The sequence below is a fragment of the Thalassophryne amazonica genome, chromosome 16 (genome assembly GCF_902500255.1).
Source record: "Thalassophryne amazonica chromosome 16, fThaAma1.1, whole genome shotgun sequence".
NCBI classification, from domain to species: domain Eukaryota; kingdom Metazoa; phylum Chordata; class Actinopteri; order Batrachoidiformes; family Batrachoididae; genus Thalassophryne; species Thalassophryne amazonica.
The window spans coordinates 35,633,248-35,647,809 of NC_047118.1; the positions used below are offsets into that span (position 1 = coordinate 35,633,248).

Below are 14,562 nucleotides of genomic sequence, written 5' to 3' on the forward strand. Positions count from 1 at the left end.
CCCAGTCCAGTCGAAGATTCAAGCTTCTCTACTATCATGCTGATTGGTTTTATCAATTAAACATATACATATACATATATATATGTAAAATCAGATGGTTTTATCAATTAGACAGTTGTAAAAAGATCAGACAGTTTTACCAAATACAAGGACATTTTGTGCGTCAGCCATTTTGTGTTACGCATCATGGAACACTCTTACTTTCTATATTTGATGCTATTATTATGCTACCATATTATTCCCTAAAATAGCTTGGTCACTTGAGGGTTAAATAAATATCACAAGATCTCAACAGCAACACAGTATATCCACTCTACATATACTTCCATATGCACACCTTTGAAGAAGGCCTTAAAGTCCTTCATGTTCGCTTTCATTCAAGCCTGTGACATTATATCTCTTCACATTTCACACACTGCAATGACAGGATGCTCGGGGTCTTTCACCACAACAGCCAGCCAACCAGCTTCACAGATTAGATCAGTGATTCTCAACCGGGGTGCCGCGGCACCCTAGGGTGCCGTGATCGATCGTCAGGAGTGCCGTGGGCAATTATCAAATATCACCATTATCGGGTGTATGTGCTGTAATAGTGTGGCAGATGATGTAATGCTCTTTTATTCCAGTAGATGGCAGCAAAGCGCGCAGTAGCGCTGAGCCGTGTGCCGACAAGGAGGAGTGATCGCCATTTTAATTCCGGGTAAGTTAGTGATTTGCGTGCATAGAAGTTCACTTAGTTTCGGCAAGAAACGTGGAATATGCCGGAAAGCTGCGCATGTTGGCAAAGTCACAAACAGAGGAACAAGGGAGACAATATTTCCTTCCATAAGTAAGTGGTTTTGGTTATTGTTGTCACTTTGACCGTGATATTTGGATGATAAACAGCTGTATGTCTCCTGCCGTACCTGTGTCGCCCGATGACACAGATCATTAATTTCACTTATGTCTAGTTGATATTTTCCACTGCTAGACCAATGTCTAGTTAAAATTCTTGTCGTTAGTGACTAAAAATTGTTCGACAAGACTGAGGAGTTTTTTTTTTTTATTTGCACCTTAAAATAATGAGATTATTATCGCTGTGCTGCCACACACATAGAGATGTGCACACACACCGCTGACTTCATGAATGAAACTCGGTCAATAAAGGATAATTGTGTAAAAATACAATATATATAAATGTGTTGTAATGGTTTTAGGAGCTGTGCTGCGATCACAGCAGCAGCTCAGCCCAGCAGCATAGCTTATCAGCGCAGATCCGTGTAACTTTCAGTACTAATATTTGTGAATGTGTGTGTGTCAGAGTAAGTTTAATACTTTCCTGACATAATTTAATGTAATTTAATTTTACTGGCTCGATATCCAGGACAAAATGGCATTTTAACACGTATTTTGCGAGCATTTTTCTGATGTGTTCAGTCGCGAATCTCCATTGAAAATGCATTAACATCCGGGTACTTTATCAATATTTTGCCCGGTTAGGAGGCATCATGTGGCTGTCCATGAAGGGACGTTTTCGTTTAGTGTGCAGCAATGGGACTGCGCTTTCTATTTCTTATATACAGCTCCATGACTATAGTATACTATGTTACGTCATATCTGTACCGCACGTGTTGCTAACGTGCTAACGCACCGTGTAGAGACAGTCGAGTTAGTGCTGCGTGACACATGACAGTGGTGTGCCGCAGGATTTTGTAAATATAAAAAGGGTGTCGCGGCTCAAAAAAGGTTGAAAATCACTGGATTAGATTACAAGTTCATAGGTCTCTGTGTCCGTGCAACAACATACAGGCCAATACTGCAACTCCACTCTGACTAAACCTAATCTTCTGCAGCACAGTGTAGGACAAGAGTCAGCCACCCAACCGCACGGCACAGGGTGAGTGCATGCAAGACTGCAAGTGTATTTTTAATACAATGCTGTGTCACTGAAACTCTGGAACAATGCCACAAAATGTTTCAAACATTGAAAGAGGAACAAAGTAACAAACAGAAATATCACTGCTATGGTTGGTCTGAAAGAGCGTGTATGGATCTGAAAGTCAGATCCATAAGTATTTGGAGACTGACACCATTTTGTTTGTAATTCTAATGTTGCCTCTCTACAACACCACAATAGAGTTGAAATTAATCAAGGTGAGCATGTGTGTGCATTGTAGACTTTCAGCTTTAATTCAAGGGGTTGGACAACAATACTGCATTCTTGAGCAGCACGGTGGTGCAAGTGCCTGTCAAAAAGAAGGTCTTTGGTTTAAGGTCATATGTGTTCAGTCTCCAAGTATATCTAGAGTTGCATCAGGAAAGGTATCCAGCATGAAATGTGTGCCAAATTACCATGCCAATTCAAAATTGAGCTGCTGTGGTGATGTGGCGCCCATGGAAGAAGCTCAAAGAAATTAATTAAAACAATTTACGTTAGCTAAAAAAAAATATGGCATTTACCATTTGGGAATTATAGCTACTTTTAGACACAAACCCTCTACTGTCAGAGGCCATAAGTAATCAGATAGACTGAATATAAGGATTAGTTAATACAAACCTCACATTTAAAGCCAATTTCTTTGGACAAGCCAGGGAAGTTCATTTTAGACTTCTGTGACATATGTAACAGAACTATGCAGATGCTTTAAATAAGTGGTGGGCGGCACACTGGTGTCATCAGCCACAGTCATCACCGGTGTGATAGTGCACCACAATATGGATTGCTCAATACAATCAACACCGTGTAATACAGAAGACATGTTGGGCCTCAAGAAAAAATACCCCAGTGGAATTAATGAAAAATAATAATATAATAACATGCTTTTGGAGGGCGGTATGCATTTTCAGAGGCCCGACGTCCACGCCCAGTCGCCCAAAATGACAGATATTCGCCCGAGTTAGACGAGGGCAAATATCTGTCAGGCGACAGGTCGTGCAGGCGACAGCATGGACAGAAGGACTCAGAAAATGCATACCGCATGACAAATGCATGTTATTTGCATTATTATCACTTTACTGAGATACACAACACGTAACGCGTACATAACAAGTTGGCTCACTTTAACTTTTGTCGTGTCGGCTGTCACGCACTGCTCTCCGAATTCGGCAGTACGTCTTCATAAAGCTGGCTGCTTTGGCTGCTGTTCATTGTCGTACTGTCCATGAGAAAATAATCCGGAATATCCATATTGGGACCAACACACACACGTCTCGCCTTTTTATGTTTTCCTCTGCGGACAGTTCTTGGGCTGCGCGCACTATGACGTTATTTGTTTACGCACAGCGGGTGGGTGTAGCCAGATAGCATCAACGTAAATCTATGCTACCGGCTTAGCAATGCCTCGGTAAAGTGATAATGATGGTCAATATCCATTCAATTTGAGATCATAATGATACTTCAGCTCAATGTTGATCAACACAGCAGTACTGGTGGGGCTGTGATCAGAGCCGCAGACAGAGGTGGCCAGTGCCTCCATTCACAAACACACACACCCCCCCACGTTCTCATGAGTCAAAACACCTGTTAAAATCTTTTTCTTATCGGCATAAGTCATTATAAAGTATTATAAAGTCATTTATCACATGCACATAAGTGATGCGCAAGTGTGTGTGCGTGTGTGTGTGTGAGAGCTAAAATGCTGAAAACATGGAGGAAAGTGCTGCCCTACATGTCTTCCTGCTGAATGGCATTCATTTTTGATACACACGTGCTCCTGCGCACCAGTTACGTGCACAGTGGAAAAGGTTAAAATGAACCAGAGGGATTTTTGTGCTGGTGACTTTTTTACATCTTAACATTACTGCGTTCATATGTCACCAGCAGAAAAACATCACAGCACTTGTCACAGCAGAATTCCCGCCATCTGCAGCGACAGACTGTAGATGACAACTTGAGGTGCCGCCATTTTTCAATGCTAATGACACAGACACAATTTACTTCATTGAAAGTGTTGTGTGCAGACGCAGGTTGAGGAGCGGACCGACGTCTGACCGAACCCAGCGCTAAATAACCGGAAAGCGGTTCCACAAACAAAACGATTTTATTTCCCCTCCAGTGCAATAATTAGTGTACAACATAAATATTTGGTTTGTTTGGCGGAGTGAAGGACGGCGCGCTCTCCAGTGCCCAAAAGGATCGAAGCCTCGGCGCTTCTGGACTCAGATTCACCGCCAAACACCCCCCAGGTGCACACGACAAACCGACTCTGTGAAGGATGGAAAAGGTGAGGTAAATCAACAGAGCTACAGCAAATATCTTTCAGAGGCACACACTATCAGCAACACATTCAGGTCTGAATTTAAGCTTTATGTAAATGAGCAGCTTCTCACAACAGGTGGAGGATCATCAGTCTGTACGCCACGGCAGTGAGAAGCAAACTGCACAATTCTCATCAATGTTCAAATATACTGCGTAACAAAATGCCAAATTACTATTAACGATCATTCAGACAATAATCACCTCTGATGTGTGCTGACAGCATGTGTCCCTCACCCGTCCTCCTTCACAGGCACGATGTGTCAAACCCTGGCGCGGTCCTCAGCGTCTCACAAACGAACGTCATAAGGTCGAGTTCCCGGCAATTCTGCTTGAACCACTCATGGCTTAAATGCAGAACGCCATCTCATTATCTGCTTCAGCTGAAAGTCTTTAAGTTTACACGTGAGCATCATCCACAGGTGCTGCGAGTCAGTAGGCCTGCATGTGAACATCCTCCACAGGTGCAGCTAATAATGCTGATGAGGGTGAAGGACTCTTCTGCCAGCACCGTCTCCACAGACAAAAACCAGTTTGCATACCACCTGGAGAGCAAAGAAAAGAAAACAACACAAAAACATCCAGCCAAACCCCCCAACACACAACAGAAAGCACAGTTTTATAATTAAAACGAGAAGCCCTGACTCTGATTGCAGCTTAAAATGTTAACTTTTTGTGAGGTTATAGATTAATTCTTTTCTGTAGTATCACACAAATTATTTGTTCCGCCGATTAAAACCAGGTGACTCTCTGCACTTAAATAACCCATCTCTTCCTGCTCGTTTTTCCTCCTTGTTAAAGATAAAATGACATCTGGTTTGTCTTTGTCACTATGGCAAAAGTGGAAAATTTTCAGCTTTTCCCAGTAAGTGCCGTTGCAATGAAAACAGTCCAGGTTAAACCTCTGTTCAAAAAAAAAAAGAAAAAGATAAATTATGATTATTAAAGTAGAAAACTAGCAATACCGTGATATAATACTGTCAACATCCAAAGAGCAAAAAATACCATGATATTAATTTTAGGTCCTAAAGCCCACCCGTACACACACACACACACACACACACACACACACACACACACACACACACACACACACACACACACACACACACACACACACACACACACACACACACACACACACACACACACAGTCAATGGTCCACAAGTACCACTCTATTGCATATTTCTAGGAAAAACAAAGCCCTAATATGCAAAGCAAATGTTGCTACAACCAGCCAATTTGTTTTATACATTGAGTTACTAAATAATGTATTAAAATACACTTCATATCGCTTTTGATCATTAAGCTTTGATTACTCAGTAAATGGAATTATAAGATAGCGACAAATAATAAAAATCGATATTGGGTGTGTTAGATTTGCACATGATCAAGCAGCAATATTTGCCTGACAACAGTTAAACACTTTGGCCGTACTGAGGCTGGTTGATAGGGGCCCCCAAATCAAATTTTGCTTGGGGCCCTTTAAGGCTGGAATGGAAAGACCTTTCATTTTAATTCTACTTGATGTGGCAGGTTACTCATCAAGTAGGGTTCAATGAAGGAATGGGAAGCAGCCGCGAATGCATCGCCATTCGAAGCAGAAGACAAAGCAAAGGCAGCAACAGGAAAGGAGCGTTTGTGCTGTGACGCACTCCTGCTCGACACAACACAACTTAATCCCTGTGGACTGAGGTGTGCAGCTCACACAGCAGCAGACAGCAATGACAACTCAGGAGTGATTCACTGTTAGACATATGAAGTTTTTACAGGAAGTGAACAACATAGCTGACACAACAGACGGGCCGTATCGATGGACAGACAGAAAGACGGCCATGTTGAGGCCTACTGTGGCAACAATCGCCTACCAATGGCTCGGCATCACTCTGATCGGCAGGAACGAGACAGTCAGCAGGTTGATCGCCAGTCTGGTCTTCCAGCACCTCCTCACTGGCCATGTTTGACCTCAGTCTTTGCTCTTGACCACCTCCCCCTGCTGCCCCCCCCGTGCGCACGCTATCACATGCGCTCAGCGCCGATGACAAAACCGTGTGCTATTCCTGCCTCCTCAAAATCCAGGATGTGCTTCCCGCCAGGAATCAAACAGCCAGAACTAAATGTGGAGAGAGTGAACGAGGCGGAGGATGGGAAGAAAGAACAGAACAGGCCGAGCCCCACCTCGCTGCTTCCTGTTCTGCTCTTTGCCAGTGACTGAGGCGTCATGCACCCTGTACACACATACACGCGCGCACACACACATGCACATGAGTGGTTTTGTAAGTGAGAGAGAGCTCACAGCCACTCTGCTTCCTGATACTGGGTTTCCAAAGCTGAGACACAGGCTGTCATGATAAGCTACGGTCACACTCGAGTCACAGTGAGGCAGTGTGTACAACTGTTATTTACATGCAGGTCTGTGTGAGAGCACAGCAAAAATAAACTCAAGCTAAGGAAAATGACATCTAACGGACTGCAGAACATCTCACCTCCATCAGTTTGCTCTTGTTCGAGCAGGCTGATAACTACAACCCTCACTGACACACTTCTGGCCAACAAATCCAGATGAACCTTAATCATTTTGTTCAGATTGGTAAACATTCTAGAGTGTTCTTTTGTAAATCAGGATTACTTAACAAAGAGAGATATTACAAAGTTGAAAATGACCACATCTGTCAGTGGCGACCAGTAGTCCTTTAACCTTCAAACTATGGAATCACTGCTGACAAAGAACCAAAATGTTGAAACTGACTATGGGTTCCATCTGGATGATCAATGACAGACAAGTGTACTGTGCACAGTGCGAGTGCCTTTGTGTCTGACTAATTCATACAGTGGTTAATCTGAGCATACAGTAGAGTGCTGGAAGCAAAGATGTTAGATGTTTCCTCTTCATTAGTCAGGGGTGTGCTTTGGACATAACAGGAAGTAAAACTATCCAAGTGCCATCTGTCATCCCCTTGAGGTTTTCTCAGCCTTTGACATTTATACTACAGAAAAAACAGGCACAAGTGAGAGGTTTTCTGGCCAGATGATGACTCATTGACAAATTGTCACAGCAGCTACTAAAGCTCCCTGAAGTGAAGCAGAGATTAAGTTTTGTATTTGCGTGACCTTCTATGATTTTCTTTTAGGCGTTTTCACTTTATTCAAGGTCACCACAATAGATCTGGTACAAATCTGTATGTTGATTTAGAACATGTTTTATGCCAGATGCCCTTCGTGATGCAACCTCCATATGGACATAGAGAATGAAGTATGGATAGCCTTGAACTCGGGGCCTTCTGTTTGAGATGGCAAGCACACTAACCACGTGTACCCCCATGCTTCTGTACTTTTACATGGATGTTAACTGTTACTTTACTCAAAGGTTGTTTTCAGTTCAGCTTTCCTCTGTAAACACGCAGGATGTACTTGCATCTTGAACCCATTTACATAAGGAGCGTTTGAGTCTTGCGCACTTTATGCGCCAAAAATACCCTGTACTGGAGTTTAGACGAGGTTTTTGCATCACAGAAGACTGCAGTTCTCCTACATATTTAGACAGTGTGGATATTATGTGTGAAAACCAGAACTGCAAGTGATATTAGGGTTAGGATACCACCAGATGGTGGTATCCACAAATATCTCTTGTGTTGGGTTGCTGCACTGCTGTGTCAACAACTGGCCCACTGGTGCCAGTGCTGATCCCTGAAGCGGATGAGAGTTTAAGAGTTCACCTGGAAAGAACACCAGTCTGACATAGGTTACTTCCACAGCCAAGGATTATACTCATATACAGCTGGGTAGACTGGTATAATGTAGATGAAGCATCTTGTCCAAGGACACAGACTGACAGCAAGACCAGGAACCAAACCTAGGTCTACATATTGGTCACCCAACTACTTATCCAACTGGCCGAGTGGCTTTTTTGTTTGAACCCAAATCTGCTTGATCTTGGGGATGGCCTGAACCAGGTCACCAGTTTATGATGTGTAAAATTTTCAAATCAGTCATTCAACCATTCATTTTCTAAACTCACTTCTTCCAGTTGATGTTCACAGGAGGCTGGAGTCTATCCCAGCTGTCAATCGGTAAGAGGTGGGGTACATCATGGACAGGCCTCCAGTCCTGCATGTCTTTGGAAGCGGGAGAAAGCCATTGCACCCGGTGTGAATCCATCCACACATGGAGAGAACATGAAAACTTCAAGGTAAAAGGACCAGGTCTGAGGGGAACTCAGAACCTTCTCACTGTTGAGGCAAAAGTTCTAACCACGTATCCACGATGCTGCTCCCAAATCAACTGTAGCAAGTGTTTTTGAAATTTCATACATAAACACATACGCAAGCACACCAACAGAGAGCACCACTTTCAACACCGTCAGGATCCACCAGGGGCATATCAAGACATTTTATACTTAAAAGAGCAAATTTATGGTTGTTTTACTGATCCAAAAGCTCAAGTTGCCTGCTCTCATGAGAGATGTTAAAAAATTATATTCCTCCCACTTTGTAAAAAAGAGAGATAGAAAAAAAAAAAACAGGGCACAAAAACTGTGACCATGTAGCACATCATGGTAGAGCTAAGTGATAAGTGACAAACTTAAACAATAAATCACAATTGCTAAAAAAAATGTAAAAAAATGAAAAGCACTGCACATACAGCAACGAGTGAAGATAAACTGAGTGGAAATTTTAAAGGTACAGTAGTGTTCAGAATAATAGTAGTGCTATGTGACTAAAAAGATTAATCCAGGTTTTGAATATATTTCTTATTGTTACATGGGAAACAAGGTACCAGTAGATTCAGTAGATTCTCACAAATCCAACAAGACCAAGCTTTCATGATATACACACTCTTAAGGCTATGAAATTGTGAGAGCTCAACAAAGGATCAGATGGTGGAAGCTGAAGGAGGAAGACTGTTGTGTGAAATTTAGCGAGCGGGTGAGAGAAGCACTGGTTGGAGGGGAAGCAATTTTGGACAACTGGAAAAGTACTGCAGATGTGGTGAGGGAGACAGCTAGGACAGTACTGGGTATGACATCTGGACAGTGGAAGGAAGACGAGACTTGGTGGTGGAATGAAGAGGTCCAGGAAAGCATAAGGAGAAAGAGGTTGGCGAAAAGGTTTTAGGATAGTCAGAGAGATGAAGAAAGTAGACAGGAGTACAAGGAGATGCGGTGTAAGGCGAAAAGAGAAGTGGCAAAAGGAAATGAAAAAGCATACTGCGAGCTGTACAAGAAGTTGAATAGTAAGGAAGGAGAAAAGGACTTGTACCGATTGGCCAGACAAAGGGACAGAGGTGGAAAGGATGTGCAGCAGGTTAGGGTGGTAAAAGATGCACATGGTAATGTGTTGACAAGTGAGGAGTGTGTGCTGAGAAGGTGGAGGGAATATTTTGAAGAGCTGATGAATAAAGAAAATGAGCGAGAGAAAAGGCTGGATGATGTGGTGAGAGTAAATCAGGAAGTACAAGAGATTAGCAAGGAAGAAGTGAGGGCTGCTATGAAGAGGATGAAGAGTGGAACGGCAGTTGGTCCAGATGACATTCCAGTGGAGGCATGGAAATGTCTAGGAGAGATGGCAGTAGAGTTTCTAACCAGATTGTTTAATAAAATCTTGGAAAGTGAGAGGATGTCTGGGGAGTGGAGACAAAGTGTGCTGGTTCCTATTTTCAAGAACAAGGGTGATGTGCAGAGCTGCAGTAACTACAAAGGCATAAAGCTGATCAGCCACAGCATGAAGTTATGGGAAAGAGTCATAGAAGCTAGGCTTAGAAAACAGGTGAAGATCTGTGAGCAGCAATATGGTTTCATGCCAAGAAAGAGCACTACAGATGCAATGTTTGCTCTGAGAATACTGTTGGAGAAGTAGAGAAGGCCAGAAAGAGTTACACTGTGTGTTTGTGGACTTAGAAAAAGCTTATGATAGGGTGCCAAGAGAAGAGTTGTGGTACTGTATGAGGACGTCTGGAGTGGCAGAGAAGTATGTTAGGGTAGTACAGGACATGTACAAGAATAGTGTGACAGCGGTGAGATGCGCAGTCGGAATGACAGACTCATTCAAGGTGGAGGTGGGATTACACCAAGGATCAGCTCTGAGTCCTTTCTTGTTTGCAGTGGTGATGGACAGGTTGACGGATGAGATCAGACAGGAGTCCCCATGGACTATGATGTTTGCAGATGACATTGTGATCTGTAGTGAGAGTAGAGAGCAAGTTGAGTCTAGTCTGGAGAAATGGATATATGCTTTGGAGAGAAGGGGAATGAAAGTCAGTAGAAACAAGACTGAGTACATGTGTGTGAATGGGAGGGAGCCCAGTGGAATAGTGCAGTTACAAGGAGTAGAAGTGGTGAAAGTAGATGAGTTTAAATATTTGGGGTCAACTGTTCAAAGTAATGGAGAGTGTAGTAAAGAGGTGAAGAAGAGAGTGCAGGCAGGGTGGAGTGGGTGGAGAAAGGTGGCAGGAGTGATTTGTGACCGAAGAATATCAGCAAGAGTGAAGGGGAAAGTTTACAAAACAGTAGTGAGACCAGCTATGTTGTATGGTTTAGAGACGGTGGCACTAACAAAAAGGCAGGAGGCAGAGCTGGAGGTGGCAGAGCTGAAGATGTTGAGATTCTCTTTGGGAGTGACAAGAATGGACAAGATTAGGAATGACCATATCAGAGGGACAGCTCAGGTGGGACGGTTTGGAGACAAAGTCAGAGAGGCAAGATTGAGATGGTTTGGACATGTGCAGAGGAGGGACCCAGGGTATATAGGGAGAAGGATGCTGAGGATGGAGCCACCAGGCAGGAGGAGAAGAGGGAGGCCAAAGAGGAGGTTCATGGATGTGCTGAGAGATGACATGCAGATGGTTGGTGTGACAGAGGAAGATACAGAGGACAGGGTGAGATGGAAACGATTGATCTGCTGTGGTGACCCCTAACGGGAACAGCCGAAAGACAAAGAAGAAGTAAAAAAAAGTAGAAAAGGGTGTGTTCACAATAATAGTAGTGTGGCATTCAGTCAGTGAGTTCGTCAGTTTTGTGGAACAAACAGGTGTGAATGAGGTGTCCCCTATTTAAGGATGAAGCCAGCACCTGTTGAACATGTTTTTCTCTTTGAAAGCCTGAGGAAAATGGGACGTTCAAGACATTGTTCAGAAGAACAGTGTAGTTTGATTAAAAAGTTGATTGGAGAGGGGAAAACTTATACGCAGGTTCAAAAAAATTATAGGCTGTGTTATGTGTCGGACGCAGCCCGGAGAACCGACCAGCGTTTGAAGGACCCAGTATAAAATAAGCAGAGCACGGTACAAAGGATAACAGAGTTTAATAAACATAACAGTGATGTGATAATATAACAAAAGAGTGCGCGGTCTGGCGTGGTGGATTACGGTGCGCTCCCAGCAGCACTAACGGTCCAGAGCCAGAACCAGTTCGGACCCAAGGACCCCGCCGACACCCCCCAGGTGGCCGCGACAAACCGAGTCTGTGAATGAAGAAATCATCATGTGAGTCCACACTCCACACACAGAGAGACCGCTCAAAGGTGTACAAACAGCAAACACTTCCTGGCTTAATTACTAATCAGCTTCCCACCCTGCAGGCATGGAACACCCTGTTCACAAACTCACTGCAGTGGAAGCTGATTAAAACGACTAACATAACAGCTCAATATAATAAGGTGTGAGGGACACCACATTTACTGACTGTACAAATGTTAGTCACAAAACCTGACGTACCTCAGGAAGTGTGCTGACGAGCGTGAGACCTCACCCTCTCCTCTTTCACAGACCATGCATCAAATCTGGACGTTCTCTGCATCCACTGATGATGAGATGGCTCTCAAGACGACGATCTCACCCGTCTGGTCACAAGGTTGAGTCTCTGGCAAATACACACTGTGTACTCCAGTCTTAAATGCCACCATGTTCCAATCCGTGTAGATGCACCACAGCTGTGAGTCCTGACGAGCCACACCTGATCAGCCTCAGGTGATCAGGGTGAGGTCCTGGTAACTCAGCTACACAGCCACTCAGTCCCAAATGCGCACCACCTGGAAGGAAAACCAAAAGACAGAAACAGAAGACAAACAAAAGCCAGCCAGGCACGCCAGCCACAACAGGCTGTTCATCTACAATGATCTCCAATGCTTTAAAATGGACAAGAAAACCAGAGACGCGTGGAAGAAAACGGAAAACAACCATCAAAATGGATAGAAGAATAACCAGAATGGCAAAGGCTCACCCATTGATCAGCTCCAGGATGATCAAAGACAGTCTGGAGTTACCTGTAAGTGCTGTGACAGTTAGAAGATGCCTGTGTGAAGCTAATTTATTTGCAAAAATCCCCTGCAAAGTCCCTCTGTTAAATAAAAGACGTGCAGAAGAGGTTACAATTTGCCAAAGAACACATCAACTGGCCTAAAGAGAAATGGAGGAATATTTTGTGGACTGATGAGAGTAAAATTGTTCTTTTTGGGTCCAAGGGCCACAGACAGTTTGTGAGACGACCCCCAAACTCTGAATTCAAGCCACAGTTCACAGTGAAGACAGTGAAGTATGCTGGTGCAAGCATCATGATATGGGCATGTTTCTCTTACTATGGTGTTGGGCCTATATATCGCATACCAGGTATCATGGATCAGTTTGGATATGTCAAAATACTTGAAGAGGTCATGTTGCCTTATGCTGAAGAGGACATGCCCTTGAAATGGGTGTTTAAACAAGACAATGACCCCAAGCACACTAGTAAATGAGCAAAATCTTGGTTCCAAACCAACAAAATTAATGTTTTGGAGTGGCCTGCCCAATCCCCGGACCTAAATCCAATTGAGAACTTGTGGGGTGACATCAAACAAGCTGTTTCTGAAGCAAAACCAAGAAATGTGAATTAATTGTGGAATGCTGTTAAAGAATCTTGGAGTGGAATAACAGCTGAAAGGTGTCACAAGTTGGGTGACTCCATGCCTTGCAGATGTGAAGAAATCATGAAAAACTGTGGTTATACAACTAAATACTAGTTTAGTGATTCACAGGGTTGCTAAAAAAGCAGTTTGAACATAATAGTTTTGAGTTTGTAGCATCAACAGCAGATGCTACTATTATTGTGAACACCCCCTTTTCTACTTTTTTTACTAATAGCCCAATTTCACAGCCTTAAGAGTGTGCATATCATGAATGCTTGGTCTTGTTGGATTTGTGAGAATCTACTGAATCACAGGTACCTTGTTTCCCATTTAACAATAAGAAATATACTCAAAACCTGGATTAATCTTTTTAGTCACATAGCACTACTATTATTCTGAACACTACTGTAGATAAGAGAAACAGGAAGGTGACTGTAACACAGCTGAATTTTCACTTCTGCCAGATTACACCCCAACAGGACTGACTGATCGTGAACCTTCAGCCTGGTAGTGATGGATATACATAGCCTCATGTCCTTCTGATTTCAGTCAGTCAGCAAGCAGCACATGGGTCACGGGATTATCTGACTCAGACACTCAGTAGTTTGGGGTCACTGACCCTCTGAGCCCTCACTGAGTGGCAGATGAGACTTCCCATCTCAGTGGTACGGCAGATCCGTAACAGCAGACACACAAATAACACCCTCAAAGAGATGGTTTAGAACAATCACACATGCACAAACACAATGGCGTTCAAAACAAGTTCTTCATACTCTCTCTTATTGCCATCGGGAAATAGGAAGTGGAATAACACTGAAGTTAAAGCAAGATAAGCAAAATACAGCACAACGTTCTGGAGCGGCATCATTCAGACAAAGAATACAAAGTGAAACATGTATATAGTATAAGTATTTCCTTACTGAGATGCTCTGACTCCTGATGAGACCTGGACGGGTGGCTGCACAGAAAGCCGTCCCCATGCATCCATCGTGTCCCTCACCTTTTGAATACGACTGTTATTATTGATTACACTGCTGCAAAAAATAAAATAAAATGCTGTAAAAACCGCTGTGAGGCCCTCCTTCACTCATGCTACCACTCACTGTCTTTATGACACTGGCAGTGAAATTGTTACTAAAACTGTACTTAGTGACCACAGTATCAGGAACTAACATCACATCAGTTCAAAGACACGCATCTCTTAAAGTTACAGTCTAATCCCATCAGGTTAACTCCAACTAGTACACCTGGGGTCCAAACAAACTCCAGGGTGATATTTGTTGATATATATTCAGCTGAAAGTTAATATAATTGTCACCTACACAGTAGTCTTCAATTTCACTTCTTTTGATTCACTTTGATTAAATACTGTGGGTGTTATGATACGGGCTATGATATGGGTTATGATACACCTGTTTTCAACAGGTGTGTTGAAAACAAGAAGGTGGAAC

The 14,562-nt window shown here is 43.2% G+C and overlaps 1 protein-coding gene across 2 annotated transcripts in view; it reads right to left on the reverse strand.

Moving 5' to 3' along the window:
- Positions 1-14,176, reverse strand: part of pkn1b (protein kinase N1b) — a 96,095-nt gene extending 81,919 nt beyond the window's left edge. The window contains exon 1 of one of the 2 annotated variants that reach the window (XM_034189772.1): positions 14,032-14,176. In XM_034189772.1, coding sequence (XP_034045663.1) covers positions 14,032-14,091 — 60 coding nt within the window. In that variant the 5' untranslated portion in view covers positions 14,092-14,176. Of the gene's footprint in view, positions 1-6,103; positions 6,445-14,031 lie in introns of those variants that run through there. The other variant, XM_034189771.1, reaches the window with a different exon arrangement.
- Between the last annotated feature and the right edge of the window lie 386 nt (positions 14,177-14,562).